This window comes from Oculina patagonica, chromosome 8 (assembly GCF_052425735.1).
Source record: "Oculina patagonica isolate OP01 chromosome 8, crgOcupat, whole genome shotgun sequence".
Lineage (NCBI taxonomy): Eukaryota > Metazoa > Cnidaria > Anthozoa > Scleractinia > Oculinidae > Oculina > Oculina patagonica.
In genome coordinates, this window is record NC_135765.1 from 8,670,045 (window position 1) to 8,687,624 (window position 17,580).

The 17,580-nt window shown below is 38.3% G+C and overlaps 1 protein-coding gene across 2 annotated transcripts; it reads right to left on the minus strand.

Moving 5' to 3' along the window:
* Positions 1-644: 644 nt before the first annotated feature.
* LOC144664503 (uncharacterized) lies at positions 645-6,849 on the minus strand. 2 transcript variants are annotated; one of them, XM_078525665.1, is made up of 4 exons: positions 6,711-6,849; positions 6,361-6,588; positions 2,923-3,068; positions 645-1,480 (listed from the first exon to the last, which is right to left on the minus strand). In XM_078525665.1, exons 2-4 carry the CDS (start codon positions 6,528-6,530, stop codon positions 1,257-1,259), a joined length of 540 nt encoding a protein of 179 aa, XP_078381791.1. In that variant the 5' UTR covers positions 6,531-6,588; positions 6,711-6,849; the 3' UTR covers positions 645-1,256. The 2 variants fall into 2 exon arrangements, with proteins under 2 accessions (XP_078381791.1, XP_078381792.1); XM_078525666.1 differs by lacking the exon at positions 6,711-6,849 and having other exon boundaries at positions 6,361-6,628.
* Positions 6,850-17,580: the final 10,731 nt, after the last annotated feature.

Below are 17,580 nucleotides of genomic sequence, written 5' to 3' on the forward strand. Positions count from 1 at the left end.
TGTCTAGTCTGTACGCTTTTTTTTAAATACCGGCATTTGACCAAAGAGTCACTTTATGGGATGGGAAAGTGTAAAATCTGTACGCATTTATGAGTATCGGTATTTCACAAAAGAATTAAAACCGTGTTTACTTTCGTTCTTTATGCTTTAATCCTAATTTTTTTTTTGCTTTGCCTCAACAATTTATTCAAGAGAGCAGATTAGGAGACGTAACCCTTTAGCTCAAGAGAGCATCAGAATGCAAAAATTCGTGAAAAAGTCTAAGGTGCAATTTGAAAGAACTGTTCATTAGCTTTCATGCGTCCTCAGCCTTAAACATAAGTTTGAAACCACGTTATGCAGGACGCAAGATTCCACTCTATAAGAGGAAATGGCTTAATAGCCAGATTATCCCAGTTGAAACGCATTAACTGAGAAAAGTTCTTCCAAATAGAATTAACAAAAACGAATAGCGTGAGGCGGCTTATTACAAAAGTGTGCGAAAGTCGGGGAATTTTCGGCGGCGTTTTTGTACTTATTTATAACAATTATAAGGCTTAGCACCGAACACCGAGTCATCAGTTCATTATAAGGGGGGAATATTTGTGGGATTTTTGTTTATGTCCAAGCTGGTGAAATCACGAAATCAAAAACAATCAAAAGTCTTTTGTTGTAATGTAAATTATATTGCATGCTATATTGACTACTTCCTTGAAAATACCATGAAATAAAATGATTGTGTTCTTTTTTGGCGTATGTTGTCATGATTTGAAAATGTAAAGTTGGTATTAATAAAGCATTTCTTTTTACTATTTACATAAATCAAAGTTTTCATCCATTCAAAATATTTTGTTCTGAATTAATTTTCTCTCTCTTTTTTTACAAATATTACAAAAGCTAGGCTAAGTCCATTTTACTAAAGGCTGTCTAAAAAAGTATCTTGTACTAAGCATATCCTTGGAAATTCAGTTCCTTTAGCAGTTGGTTTATAACTCTAAATAAAATAGTTTCTCACATGAGTATCTATCAGCACTATCCACATATCAAACAAAGTTCCAAACTTGCGATGCACAGATTCCGAGCTTGAAGAGCAGCAAAATCTTGCCTTGAATGCCGTTTTTCATGCAGTATTTCTTTATCAGCCTTCTTGCCAGTGCTTTCTTCTTACAACGACGCCTCTCTATGTTATCTCCTTCAACTATCTGTGCAGCTGAGTTCCAAAGCCAGTTAAATCTCACTTTTGTCTTCAATCCAGTCATTACGCTTGCCAACTGAAGTTAATTCTGCATAGCTACGGCATTTCTGAGTCTTCTCTGGAAGTCCTGATAGAGAATGTTGCCTCCTTCCGGGACTCTGTACAAAAACATGTCCATGGTCATGAGACAGAGGGCTTTGCCGTTCATTTGGAATCTGTCAGGCCGGACGCTTCCCAGGTGAAACATTTCTGACGTCCATTGAAGCCAGCGCGTAACATCCTCTCGACTCCAGCGCCTCGGGTCAGCTGCGAAAGAAAGAGATGCTCACTCTTAGTACGAATACATCCGGCTGTAATTTTAGATCTTCCTCTTTATCGTTTTCTTAAAACACTGTCGATATAATTTAATATCTACATACAGTTGGATACATGCAACACGAATTTGTCCCCTTAGAGTTAGATTTCATTTTTTTTTTGTGGTCAGTTAGGAAAAAAACGTCGCCTTTTTTTAGTTTATCGTTCTCTTTACAGTAAAACATTGTAGATTTACACTCATACACGTCTAATTTTCAGCCGAGGCTGAACGTTCTTAATTTTTTTTGAATATTTGAGCCTAAAATGTTCTTTAATGTTCTTATTTATTAAATTTTAAATAAAAATTGATTCATTTAGTACATATCTTTGTCACTCACAACAAATAGGAAAGAATAAACTTCGTTCTAAACCAAATTTCAGCTTTGGGCATGTTCTTAGGAAGTTCTTAAATTTTGGCCTTATCTCAGCCTCGACGTTCTTATAAGAAAGGTTCTTATAAAAAAAAATGAGTTTATTTTTTATATCCACATACAGTAGGATACCTGCAACCCCAATTTGTCCCCTTAAAGATGAATTTCATATTTTTTTTTGTGCTATGCGTAAAGGCCTTTTCAATTTTTATAACAAAGTTTAGATGTATTTCCTTTCTTTGAATAATAATAGCCGTATTTTAGCATATTCTTGTAGTACGGTTCACTTATTATTCATTTTTTTGTCTATTTTGTACTCTGCGAGCCTTTTTTTCTGCAGTAGTGTTGGTAACTATACGCCGGTTTAATAATAACGTAGAACAGCCAATGTTTGCACAACTTTATAACTTAAATAAAATGACTTTATGGGGGGTTCTAACTAGGCTAAATGCTACCCTAGTGTTTATTAATGCCTTTTCTTCATCGAACAATTAATATTCACAACACTTTGTTTACGGAAAGTCCTTTAAATAGCAATTACGTCAATTTAGAACCGTGCATATTCCGGTGAACTGTGTTTAGTTTACCTTGAAATATATATCTATTTAGAAAAGAAATAGATACATGGATTTGTAAAACTAAGGAGTGAAAAGTCCACTTTCGGCGTGATTATGTTCCGTTAATGATCTTAATATGAATATTCCGAAAATGTTGTAAGATTCCAATACGGTAAAATCGGTTTTCTTTGAACAACAAGTACTCTGGCTTCGTCGTGTGTTTCATAACTTATTGAACATTTATCTCTAGCCAATTTTGTTCTTTAGTGGTGTTCTGTAAACTAATGAAACTGAAAAGTACGTTTTATCACGGGTAATTCATTAAACTTGCTAATTTCAGCTGTAGATAACGTTTCGCATCAGTAAAATACTTTAGGAGTGATTCCTTGTTCTAGAATCGCATTTTGATAGTTGAAACTTTTATCCAGCGAAACATTCGCGCGATAGAAATGTCAAATCTACGTACCTTCACCCAACGGCTCCTCTTGGTAGGCAATTTCATACTTTTCTTGTTTTATTCTGGCTACACTTGGCTGCATCTTGTCGATAAAGCGAGCGTGTTGAAAAACACTCGGTCGAAGAGGTACAGGGTAAGCTAGAGCTGGGTCCAACCTGGGAGAAACACAAGCCATGAATGCGTTTGTTACTACTCGAATTCCTTTCTGAAAATAAACTTAGGTCGCACCACGTACATATAGGGATAGCGTGATGCGGGGCTTATAAGCTATTTGATGTAACCGGAAATGTTCAATGGCTAATTTCCTGTCAAGCGTGTTTGTATTCTCGGCACGAATCGTGCCTACAAATATTTCGGAAGTCACGGCTTCTTTTGCACTTCATCCATGAAAACGCAGACAAAAAAGCGGCTTCTGAAAGAAAGTGAGCAAGCTATTAAATCCAGATATTTCAGTTCTGAGTGACGTTTAGCCAGTACAGGCCAAGTTTTGTTTGCTTTGTTAACTTTAGTTGCCAACGAACACGCCTTGTAGCCGCCCCCATAATAACATGACGAAATTTCTGGATTTGAAGCTTGAAAGCGGTGAGGTGATATTCCTTATATATAGCTGTATCTTACTATCAACAATCTCGGAATTCCGGAATAACCAAAAACGGACGGAACTAACCATTTAATATATTTTTAGCTAAAAAACAATAATATAAATTTACCTGGATGAAGACATTGTGCAAAGGGGTAAAAATTGTCCGCTTCAAACAAAAGAATTTTGCAGTGGTCGATTCTAGTTAAACAACCTACGGTTTGTTTTTGACAATGGCCAAAAAAATACAAAACACTGCTTTAAAGCTCGTTTCAACAGATATACGTCATGTATTTAACACTACTCTGACGTAAAAACCCCTTATAAAGAGAGAGGGTTATTGAAAATATACTCTTGAGGAAATGGCTCATATTAGCATTTCTAGGAAACGCTTCACCAAAACAAAATACAGCGATCTGAATAGGAAGAATTAAAGTTTTAAGGCGTCGTTCTCAATTGCTGTTTTCCCCAAAAACCAAAAAATAAGTTTCAAACAGCGCTAACTAGTCAATTTTTTCTTTAAATCGTGACTTGGCAGATTTCCTACGAGGATTCAGCCAGTAATTAGCATCTACGTTACCGATTTTCGCGCCTTAGTAAACAATGACCGTGAGCAACCATGCCGAAAATCTTGAAGACGTGATGAAATGTGGAGGCCGAACAGGAAGATTAAGGTTATAATAAATTAGCAAAAACAAAAGCTCTTTCCTTTTGCGGTTAAGGTTACGTAAAACCAGATCGAGACTATAAAAAATACGTGCTTAAGGACCGCAAACTAAACCTTGTAGGCATAAGAAAGATAAGCTTCCAAATTTGGCCTGACCTCAACATTGAATGATTTCAATTCATTCGATGGCATTTGCGTGTTGGAAGCGAAAAACGACAGAAAAAAAATCGTGTAGTAATGGCTGCTATGTGATTTTAGCTTGAAAACTGTTTTGTCATTTGGAAAGGTATTCTCGTTTGAAAATGTCTGTACTTGGTACTTTCTTAAGTCTTGGGCCAAAAGGAATATTATATTGTGAATACAAAATTAAAAGAAAATATATGAGGAGCAGTTTAAAGCTCTGTTCCAGATTTCTCGTTAAGGCGTTTCTGAATTGAGACCTTGATTTCTTATGATAATTTTTAAAACCAGCAATGAAGCGAAAACGAACTGTATAGTGGTAAAAGTATGAAAAACAAAAGAAGGCCGGGCTTTTTGAATTGATTTCGCACAAGTTCAAAGCTTTTACAAGCCTTATTTTTTATATGAAAGAATTTCTAAGATACTGTAAGTGGCTTCAAGTGTTTTCCGGTGTTTTCCGCTTTAAAAAGTGACAGTTCTTTCATTTTGTAATTGGGCTTTACCCCACTCCCAAGTCATATTGCGAATTTCTGTCAAGAAAGCACACGAGAGTTGATAGATAACATGTTGTTTTCCAACTTCGCAGGACAGACCTGACCCAGCCCACGTCTACGGTCTGCATTCCACAAATTCCTCGCTATCTCACTTCAGTGCTATCGCCAGTTTGAATCGAAAATAAGAATTCTTAAAAATAAAAATAAAAATAAAAACACGTATTCCAAAAAATTGCCATCTCTCAAGACAAGCTTATTTGGAGGATAAAGCTAAACATGAAAAATTAATTTACAGCAAATTTTTACAAGACGACAAGTTAGAATCCCTTGCACTCTTTTTTACTATGAAAAACCGGAAAGCTAAACCAGAAAAAAAAACGCAATATGCCAATTTAGGGGACTTTTACGCATTTCCAAACAGGAAATTCATATAGCTTCCTCTTTACTTTCGAAGTTTAAAGAACTCAAGAATTTATACGAATTTTCTGCATGCAAACAACATGCAACATGCAAATAGGCAAAGAAATAAAAATAAACTTAACGACTCATCCAAACGGTTTCTAATTCGCCACTTTTTATTTCTATGTTTGGGGTTTGGCGTAGTTTTACCCAGTTAATCAATGACTGAAAAAGAACGTGAGACATTAAAACACTAAAAATTTGGCAGTTGAATTATATTGGCTCAATTCCTAAATTGGAAGGAGAACAAATAAGATATTCCACTCAAGCAAACTTTTCAAACAATAGAGCGGTACGCGGGGTGACTGAGGCGTTTCCAGATAATTCCAATCGTATAGCATCATGATAATAAACTTAAAGCAACGAGATCGTACGAAACGCCAGCTTATCATTTTTAAGAAGATATTATTTCTATTGGTTTTACGTTGTTTGCGAAAGCGGATTGCTGAGCTAAGTACTCGTAAGTATAACACAAGTTATTTAAAAACAAAATGAACAGATGAATTTAAATAATGAGTGAATTATTGGTATATTGAGCGAGTGAATGAAGTTTGTTATTCATAACAATCTTGCTCACCTTTGTCTTGGTTTATCCACGGAACATTCACCCCAAACAATAAATGAATGCTTCGATTATTCCAAAATTGTCTGAATTGTTTTCCCGGTTTTGCTAAGAGGCTGACGAGATTTTAAATCGTCCGCGCGAGGCTTGAATTTGTAACTGTATAAACTCGTATTATTTCTGTATCGTGTTTGTAGGCGATACTCGTGGAACTCAGCCTTCCTTCCTAGTCAAATAACGATTCGAGAGGAAATAGCGAGGCGGGTTTAGCGGATTTAACGAAAAACGAAAAGAAAGCATCAGAGCGGAAGCATCGGTCTGACATGTGGGCTAAATTTGGCTACAAAGATGACATGACAGCAATTATTTTTTTCCGACTTGCTTTAACGGTTTCATATGTGTGCACGTACTGTTTGAAAGTAATTTACAAGAAAAAAAACTTTGAGTCACAAATCAATCCATAACATTTCTAGATGACGGAGTTTCGCTAGCAGAATGAACTTACCTTGAGTTTGATTTGTTATGTTCGTTCGCTGCATCAATTTGATAAGGGTACATTTCTGGTCTTGAGTTGTAAGGCCAAACACGGGGTTCGTGAGTCAATGGTAGCCCGTCTAATCTCGGTCGTTTCTCTGTGCAGTTTAAATTCGGGTGATGTTCTAGCGTTGAATACATTCTACCGGCTTTCTACGCCTTGGACCTCTTGATATTTCCGCCCTACGCCCACAAAAAGCTGAAACCACAAGAAACAAGACAGGAGAGTTAGCACGGTTATTGTGAAGAGCACAAATCACACAGTGACCTCTTCACTGTAAACCGGAAATTACGCGGCGGGCAAACTGTCCACATTGTCACCTTAGTGAATGCTGAAAAATCGACGCCGCGGGTTCGTTTTTGGATGCGAAATAAAACCAATTGCGTTAAAGCTTCAGATGGATCGAAAAGCGTTGCAAACCGTGTACTTGACTTGTTTACAACTCGATCGCTGCTTAAAAAATGCCTGCACGTGACGAAGTATCGCCGCAAGCTTGCGGAAATTAACCGGAAACGGAATCGTGACGTTATCTGTTGTTGGCGGCCGGAAATGGAAACAAAGAGGATCACTCGACATGGCGGCTTGGTCTTGGATTCTGTTGACAAAGGATACAAAAGGCGCTTTCAAAGCAGCAAACAATTCTGTTTCGAGTGACAGAATCACAGCAAACGTTCTCTCTTTACACAAATTCTGTAAATACGCCGGGTATGAAAGTCAATTAATCGTAGTGTTATCTCTGGAAATTACTGGTTTCCGGCGTTTGACAATGGCGACCAATAACAATGCCAAAATTACATTGCGGTTTCGGACCGGAAATACTTTCCGCGTATGGCTTTATCCTGGGAGACTGATTATTTTACAAATGCGTCTTGCAGTATTCTCGTAATCTCCATGAAAATCGTTGTTTTGGTCTTGACTGACACATGTTTAATGTGACTGGGTTTACGATTTGCGCGCGCGATCGATTTGCTAAGCACGGACTCGCTTAAAACCCAGTCCTTTCTCCTGTTGAATGCAAATTTGTCAGCTTCCCACCTTTCTGTCGAGATCAAATTAAAGCTTGAGTAATCAAAATAAAAATATATTTTGCAATCGGTTGATAGTATCAATGTTAATGACAAAGACTTCAATTAGGCTTAGGAATTGAGATAGCTCATTTTTCGACCAGCCATGCAGGGCACTCGAGATTTTATCTTAAAAAGCCTCTCGAGACTTATGTTTGCCCTTTCCTGTCAATTTCCATCGCGGTTTCTAATACAACAAGGTTAAAAACAACTTTTGAGCACTGAGTAAAACCAACGCTCCAAAATGTTCAATCTACATAAAATATTCGTCCTTCCCGGCTCTAATTCAAAGGCTATTTACAAAGTGTTTTGTTGTCTAACATAACCCAAATATTTGCCGAACATGTTTGTCGGACTAGCGCGTTTAATTTACTTCACTTGGTCTTCACTCGGCATAAGTTAGGCCGATACCAATATCATAAAAAAGAGACTTTGTTTTCAACATCACAATATTTCTGCGCAGTCAAAACAACTTGCAAAACGCTATATTTAGGATGCCCTTCAGGACAAAGACTGGGGGTGCGAATGGGCGCGAACAAGGGAGGACTGAAAAATGTCTGAAAACAAAATAAAAAGGATCTTTTGATGCCCATTTATATGTCTTTCGTTTGCGCATTCCGTGCTCTACCCCAATCAAGGCTGTTAATTCAATCATTCGAATTTGCAGTCTAGAAAGGTTTAGGATGTGGGCGCTGGCTATATATATAAAAAAAGAGGGAATGAAACAAAACAAAACAAAGATTTTCGAAATCAAATTCTGTACTTAGCCGTGCCTTATTCATTCTTTCGGTTTGTTTGTTTGTTCTTTCTAAAACATGAACTTCATCTACGCGGCGCAGAAAGGCGTGTCTCATGAACTATTTGAAGAGCACTGCACTCCCTCCGGAACTAACATCTCAGAAAGTGAAAGCCTATATCTTGTTGTTTTATACAAATGACGAAACATCCTAAATCTCTCCAAAAAGGATAGAAGTTCCGTCACGATTTTTTTCGCAATCCGTTTCAGTTTTATACGCACCTTCTGAGCTTTCGGTTTCTGTGCAAGTATGCAGTCTTCACTGCCCGGCTTCACCGCCAAGGCTGGACTTAAATTATATTAAAATAAGGGTGTAGAACGCCTATATCATGCTATATTTTGCTTCAAGACGTCATGATATGTTTAGCTATTTTGCTACAGTGTAAACCGCAACGGAAACTATAAATGTATAGCGGAATTCGCGCATCAGAAATAAGCTCCCTGGGAGGTGGTTTAGTCTCTAATCTTCTCTATACAACCTCTAAACCTCTTACAACCATCTACAACCTCAAGAATGATCATATCGCATTTGAAATGGAACCTGGGTATAAAAAAAATCTAACGGATCATAACGCGGGATCCAGTTAGTATGAGCGTTAATTAAACTAACGAAAATGCTCTTGAAATTGATTTTTGAGGGTTTTAGTCTGTAATCGGGTACATTAGTCTCTCTCAGCTCTGGGGCTAGGCCGGAGTATGGTGTCAATGTTTCGAAATTCGAATGAGATATCGGTACATAGGTTATAAGTTATTGTAAAAATACCATGTAAGGTAGATTTTGTGTGATCTAGATTTTGCTTAAAGAACAGTAACTACATAACGAAACAGCAAACTTGTTTTGTTTGAAATAGGGTGTGACTATACAGTTATAGAATAATATTAGATATATCATATTTCATTCTTGACAACGTTTGTAAAAATAGCATTTGGTGGTCTGGTCCCTAGCTGGGCTCTTGAAAACGCCGGATGTCACCAAAACCTTGTCTATTCTTGGCTTCAGTTGCCCTAACCCCCTGTAGGTTCTTTGGCGCGTATATTGCATGCACTGAAGAGCTGAACTGAAGACTGAAACAACTGAAACTATGGCGCGTCAATTTTGTCTCGCTCAGTGGCGACAGACGCGCCTTGAAAATAGGCGTTCATTTTTTTCGAACATATTATACTGCGAGCAGTCTCTCTCTTGCTCTAAAGTACGTGAAGACGAACGCAAAAATAGCAAATGAACGCGGTATACAGGCGGTAAAAGCTCCCTTTTGAGCGGGACTTTGGGCGAGCGACCGTTAAACCGTATTGAGTCCATCTTCAAGCTACGAAGCCGCGAGCTGCGAGCCCGCGCTACTATACTAGCAGCTCGCGGCTTCGCCAACTCGTATATCGCTCTCCCTTCGACTCTCCCTCGCTTGCTAATTTCGCGTTTATCCCCCCTGCAAAAGAAAGACTGTTTGCAGTCTCAGTATTATGAACATGATGTTTCGTTATACAGCTCCGTACTGTACGATGGACAGGGCAACAGCCTGCAGCTTGGCGTTCAATGCCTCAAAACAGATTTTGCTGCGTGACTCAAATTAATTGACAAAAACGGTGAAACGTATGGTAGAAGTGCCTTTAAAATACTGTTAAAACAGTCAGACGTTTCGGTATAACCCCTTCATCAGTGTTTTGTAGATGTCTCAAACTGAGTTACTCAAAGTGTCGCGCGTGTTCACGCACGAAAAAAAAAATTTTTGAACCACGCACTCGCAAGACACCAAGTTTGCGCAAGCTCGCGCGTTTGTCTTTGAGACCAGTTTACAAAACACTGATGAAGGGGCTATCCCAGAATTGTCTGACTGTTTTAACAGTATTTTAAGCACTCCTATAAACGTTTCACCATTTTCTGCGTAGAATGCACCGAGTATCTACTTTTTTTTAGTTTAGTGTACGTTTTAAACACGAAATGTAAAGAACCGCGAGCACAGAGCGCGACATGACGCTACGCGTACGCTCTATTCTAGGAGTAAACGCGCGGAGTATTTATAGTATGACAGCTATAGCTAACCATGCTGCATGGTTAGATATACATAATTGAATCTGGAATTGATTAACTTGCTACCTCGCATTCTGTTGCAAACGTGTTGTACTATAACTTATAATAAAGGACAACTTTGGCCAGTATAATGGAGAAAGTGTTCTTGAGCATTGACTCAGTTAGTTCAAAGTTGACGCTACTTTTTTAGTCCAATTTCCTTCCTGTACCCTTTGTCGAAGCAGGAAGGAAACTCTTTTCTGAGTGTCTACACACTGCCTAAAGGAAAAATATGCAAAATGTATAAAGAAAAAATAGTAACGTTTAAATCGAATTTCCAAGGGAGTAAAAGTTCGATTTTAATACCTGGGCAGGAGTTTAAGACAGTGGTAATGGAAGACACCTGTCGTTTTTTTTTTTTTTTTCAAATTATCATGTCAGGAATTTGAAACTGGCAAATTGACTCTAATTTAAAGTTTCGCTGGGTAGTCATGACTATCCAACGCGGAATAATTTTGTTTCTACACATGGTTAACTTTTCTAAGTGCTTGCACTAGAAGTAACGCGTGACGATTGCAGAAAGCGTCTGCGTAGGAGACTAGAAAAGTAAGTTCTGGGGTTTCACATATTCGACTGGGCTTTCAAACGTTCAAGGTGTAGTCGATTTTTTTCGTTGGTTTCGCGCTTTCGCGCCGCAGTTCGATTGTGTTTGACAACCGGCCACGTTTATAAAAAAGCGCACACTACAGCTGGGTGTGTGTGTGATTGTGTTTGTGTCATTTTAGTTTTCATCCTTTGCTGAACGACAAGAAAAAAAGACTAAAAGCAACTATAGGCTACTTCGCCACAATTTCAAGCAGTTATGAGTCATGAGAATGGATTCAAGAACTTCGCCTGAAAGAAAAGGCGTGAGTCATGCAAAAAGACTCAGCTTTAAAATCTTAAATGAGATGATTATCGTTCAGCTAGCGTTAGATACTCAGTAGGCAAAGCGTAAACAAGGAGAGTTTCGCCTTATAAAAAAGTCAGTTCCACAGCACTCAAGTCTCGCCGACGCATCATATCAGAGAAGACATAGGACATAGAGTTTCCGCTTCAACAACTTCGATTCACTAAGCCGGGGGACGAGAATTGATAAAAATAAAAACTGACAAGTCCTAGCTATAGAAGGGAATATTGCCTCTAATAACCATCAAACTAACCACCATAAAAAGAAAAAATGTAATGAATGGAATTGGAAAATCGTGTGTATCAGTTCGCTCATGCGCATCAAGTGTTTCAGCCCATAGTTGCCGTGTTTCAGTCAAAGCGACGTCAAGCTTACGTCACTTCCACGGCTCTTAGAGAATTGAAGAGATTATTTTCTAACAATCAGTACTGTTGTGTCGTTTTGGCTGACGAAGACACTTTTAGTTTGCAGTAGTTGATAAAACTGATTAACTGCTATTTTTCAGTAAAATGGCTCAGAAACGATTTCACGGATTAAAGTTTGCTAACGATCAAAAAAGGTCGATCAGCCACGCCGGTTAACTGTTAGCTGCCGACTAACAGTTTTAATAGTTTACGATAAAAAAACGATTCGCAAATGTTTCGGACATTTAGTAAGAGTGAAGATTCTACATACGCCGCGCTTTAACGCGACGTTAAGGTAAGTAAAATATCTCAAAATCTTAACCCGCAGGGTTGGGTGGCTAAGGAACAACGTATACCCGGCTTTATCAGAACATTCAAGAGCAGTTCCGTTTTAGTATGAAGTTGAAGTAGGGTAGCGTACGGTATCTAAAATCTTCGCAATTAAGACTAAGAGTAAAATCTACAATAGAATCCCGATTTCTCGAAACTCCCGCCATGATTTCTCGAACCAATTTTCATTTCCCTTCCATAGTACTTTTCTGTAATTTTACCCCTGATTTCTGGAACCACCTGATTTCTCGATCAATTTTCATTTCCCCTGGAAGTTTGCTACTGTATAAGGGGTTGCTCTGAAATTCATGCTAGGCTAGCGGCCTAAACGGCTCTCTACCACACTTTGTCAAACCGTTGTCACGATATGAAACTCTACTGTGTTATATCATTCCAAAGAAGTTTGGAAAGCTGCTGCTGAAAGCAATTCCCGCGCATAGTGGTTCTACTGGATTTTTTTTTAGCAAGTAAACCTAAATTTTGATTTTAGGTTAAATTTTCAGGTTTGTGACTCTTACGATGCAAAATGTTATTTTTTTTCTAGTTTCCACTGCCGTTTATTTCTGGATCGTTTAGATTTCGTCGACTTGCAAACAAATAACATCATGCTAGGCAGAACACAAGTGAAGAAGCGACTATGCAATAAAGATTATTATATGAAACTGATTTTCACTTTTAAGACGAAACACGAACGAAAACAATATAAAAATCTCGTTTTTAGTTACTCCTTTACCTTTTCACTGTGGGAAAATATATTCTCGATTTTATTGCCCTATTTTGTGGTTTGATTTAGTTTGTTATCAAGCACCTTGGATTTGCATTTGAGCGGAAATTGAGACGATAAAGGTGGAAAAATAATTATTAAGTATAAATGAGGTAACGTACAAAGAAACTAACCTTTCGAATACTTGAATTTGTGTTCTATTCTATCCGTTCCTTCTCTAGGTCTGGCTTGTTTTCGTTGGCTAAGAATTTAGTAAAGCCGAGATTATATATCGGAAATATAATGATCGTGCGTTTATCTGCAGCAGGGCTTGGTTTCCATGGTTACGAATAGTGTGTGGCGCGTGCAGCACGTACCGACTGATTTGTTCTTTGAAAAGCTTTTTACTCATCGAAGTTACACGTAAAAGGATGTAATATTTAACTGTTCGCTCATTTTCATCTGTTCTTTTGATATCGGGTAGAACTTTGTTCTAGTGCCAGCTGTAGTGCTAGAGCCGTTTAATCATGATTGACACGTGTACATGATCACGTGACCAGATGACGTACAAGGGCTGTTGTGTTGTCTCATAGTTTCACAGTAGTCGTCACACAGATTGTAATTCGAAGTTATTTTTTCAAAACAAAAATATATGCTTCACTTCCTACAGGAAGTTGGTGGTTTTGGTCGACGTGGTTTCGTGGACCTGATTAGCCCGAGATAACTGAGGAAAGTAGAGCTTTGCATGTTAGAAAAGAAAACGTACTTTTAACGAGGGCAAACTTACACTGTTTGTATGGGTGGCAGGTGCCAAGAATTTCTGTAATCAAGCTTATAACTTGTAATAAACGATGAAACAGTCGGGAAAACTCGGAGTAACAACTGTCACGATGCTCCGAGTTGGCCAGTGTGACAAAGTGCGTTCACGTGAGTTTAATTTGATTCAGTCTCATTTATTGTTCTAAGCACGTGGACCAGTTGAAAGCATGAGTCATCAAACACCATGTATTTATCTCTTGCCAGCTTTCTTCACTGTGAGTGTATAGGAACTTCAAATCTCTTAGATGTGTCAAATAACAAATGAAGTTTTTTGAAGTCGGGTTTCGTGTAAACACTACATTTGAGCATGTTTGAAAGCCATTTAATTTACCTGCTGGCAGTATACGAGTAGCTCAACCAATCTGATTGTCGCGCTTGCATTAGTATACTTGTAGAATTCTTCTCATCTGGGTAATGCCACAGAAAATGATGCAGCCGTTATAACACAAAAAGACAAACTAAATACTCCCGTGTTAAAGTGTGCCTTTTTGAAAACAACTCGACTGTTTTGAAAAAGGAACACTTTTACACTTAAGAAGGGCCAAGAGAATATTTTACCCTATCGATTCAATTCTAGCCACAGAATCATTGATCAGGATGCTGGTTCAATAACTGTAAACAAATGTCATGGATAACGCGATGCATTCCACAAAAAACTTGAATGCCATTCCTCATTTTGATTTAAGTGCTTATATAGTTCTTTCTTTTTATAAAGGCTCAAATATAAAAGGCCAGAATACTCGACACAGAATTTCTGCCGCTTTTGTTGCGGTGAAAGGTAATCAAACATAGAAACCGCAGTGCTAAGTTGCTTCAAAGGATTATATTGATCGCGTGGTTGTCTTGCTATAGCTGGGTACGGTGAAATTTTAATAACTCATGGTAGTCATAGTCAAACAGTAGAGCTGGAACGTCGAAAAAGGAAGGGAAAAAATTCTCCTACAAATACAAAAAGTACGTTGAAAGAGGCTCCCATGTCCAGTCTTGAATCAGAGTGAGTCTACAGGAATTGCCAGGAAATCAAGCGTTCATATTTTTCCTAATAAGAAAAGATAAGTTTTTCCGCATGCTCAAAGTTATTTTGTCTTGGTGGACAATGAGACACAAAAACAGCGCACGGTGAGAGAAAAACTACACTATGTACCTTATCAGTATTCCAACGAGAGTCAGGAACCGACGGAGGCAGGTTGGCGCTAAGTTCAAATCTGACCGGCCTTGTGCTTTCACGGGCAGTGCTTCCTAAGTAGCTCGATCTAGTAAGCCGACCAACTCCCCTTTTGGAGGTGTGTCAAGTATTTACAGCATTGCTCTAACATCTCCACATCGTGAGTAAAAACAGCATATATTTTATCTTTGATCGCAAAGAAAATCTCGAGACCCTGACAACTGATAGAGCTTTAAGTACGAGTAGTGAGCTTGTGGGTCGCTCTTAAGACGAGATGGCGCTAAAGAAGTGTTAAAGATTTTCTAGTGGTTGCCAAAATTCTCTCCCACTCAAACTTAAGACGGTCACTAAGTGAGATCGAAAAAGCTTTATAGAGACATTATTATTAAACACCCATTAGAATGCATTTCTTCAAGTTTGAAAATTAATTACACGAATGTCAAGAAAAAAAAACGATCAACCAACCTTAGCCTATTCCAGCCTTCACTCAGCAAAATTGTCGTAAAAGATTCCACTTTCCTTCTGTTAATATCAAAGTTGGGCCGAGTAGTGGGTTTTTTACTGTAATAAACGTAGCCTTGTTTATTCTCTCAGAGGATTAGAATTGCTGTTACTATATCACCAAACAGAGATTTCCTGTGCTCCAAAACGTCAAAACAGCATCTCTTATGGCAAAATTTCAAAAATGCCAAGCTCCGGTATCACGCTATTGACCTCAAGCGAATGATAACACTGACTATATTTATCTACATTATTTTTTTCCTTTAGCTAGTGTAATATCAATGAATGCATACATCCCGTCACAAAAACAATATAATAATCAAACAGAAATTGCTTGGATATTTAAAACAAATTTCCTAACTACAAGCTACAAGAAATTATCAAGACCAGTGTAAAAACAATAAAAGAGTAAAAATATTATTCTAGCAATAATTCTCTAAATTAGTCCCTTCGTGGTGCCATTGGCTACAACAAACTTTCATCCAAAACATGTTTGAAGATTAAGAGAGCATCAAAGAGTAAATTTGCTTTGGTGTTCTTCTTTAAGACACTTCAGACTGCGAGATTCGGTAAAATAAAATTGAAGGCGTTAAACTCTGTGTTGAAAAACGACAAATTCGATTTAATGTTTTCAACGGTGCTATTGTTTATCAGCAATTTGCCCAATAACATAGTCAAAATAACTCAAGCCTGTACGGGTTCAATACTGACATTCCTAGTGTTTTATAAGGCGTAAAGGTGCTGTGAGAGTCGGCTGTACATATTCGCAGACAGTGTATGAGTCAGCATAACTTGCCAACCTTCACTCCTTTAGCAGAGCGTCAACGTTTTATAGAATCTTAGCTCATTAGTAAAAGCTAGCCCCTTTCATTCAGATACACTTCACTCAATGTAGGTTTTCAGTTTATATTGTATTTAATTCATTTTTGCTATTTTTTAAGAGAAAGTTCACAGAACAAATTACCGTGCGCGTGCGCCGCCCTCTTTACTTCAGGACGTCTTAAAGCGTGGTTGCCCTGTGGCATGTCCTGTTTCCGCTTGAGGTTAGCCACAGTATTCGACGAATTTCGTGTGGACGTGATCGATTTTTTGAACGAAATTTGCTTTGTAGTCAGTAGGGATGTCCGGACGCGAGCCAAGCCGGATTCGCTTGTCTGAGATCAAGGGCCAGTTAAATTGTATGATATCAAAACAGTATTGTAATGGTACGTCGTTTGTCGGTATCATCCGACACGCATGCAAAGGCTTCAAAAAACATATTTTATCATGGTATTGACATGAAATCGAATATCAGAGATATGGGAAATAGAATAAAAGGAACAATGCTCCTCGTCGATGGCGTACCGAGGCCACTGCATAGAAAAGAAAAATGAACGAATTCTTATACATATAAACATTTCATTTTGTAGAACTGAGTACTCGACAAAACGGCAGGAACCCATAAAGGAAGTTTGCATGAGTCGGGACGGCGGAAACCCTTGAATCTTTCCTTGTGTTCTGAACTAGTCTTTCTTTACTGTATAGGCCTGTCTAAAAGGATCAATTGGTTACAGAGAAGACCGACAGAAAAAATCCTAGTGCGCCACGCCTTAACTGATAAAGTAGCGACGCGACAGAAAAAAAAGTTATAGCAATAGTTGTTACACTGTTTTCTAACTAAGACACACTTGACAAATTCAGGAACCGCCATGCGTCTGATGATGAGCGGAAAAATGATTGTATAACACGCGATCAAAATATTAATTAGCAACAAAAACAACAAATAAAATAAATGATGATAATTCTGGAAAACAGGACACGTTTTTGCTGCCCTGGCTGCCAGAATGACGGTCACTTCTCATTTTCAAAACATCATTTTGAGCAACCGTGTGAAAGTTCCAATGCTAAAGAAACGGTCTAATAAGAAAGATGAACGGAGATCTAGTCTGCATTGAAACAGTCTCGAACCTGCGGTTAGGCCACGCAGGAAGCGGGAAACTGTTCGTCTGTACGCAGATTGAGGCCGAGGTCTACATACGCACAGACGCATTTTTTTGTTTTCCATACAAGATCCAATGCTAAAACTGTGTCAAATTCCGCGGATTCTTTATAATGCTGGCATCACGAGAAAACCAAAATGAGCCGGCGGGTCGATCAGTTTTGTTTCTGCACACTTCACGTCATTATGGGACGTTTACTTCTAGGAGTCTAACATTAGCCTAGGCGCCAGTAGGCATGGGTATTTCGCCAAAAAATGAGTCTGTTGAAACCCATAAAGGGGATCTAACGGTTCCCAATTGAAAACTTAGAGGATCAAAGGTCTAAATTGCATTATTGCAACGTGGATGGGCCGCAGTAAGTCACAAGACCTCGTTTAGACGCCTATAACTCTGGCGATTGGCTAACGATGTCTAAGTTTCGTTGAATAACGACGTCTACCAAATGAGTTACCTGTTTTAGCTTTTCCGCTCGTTG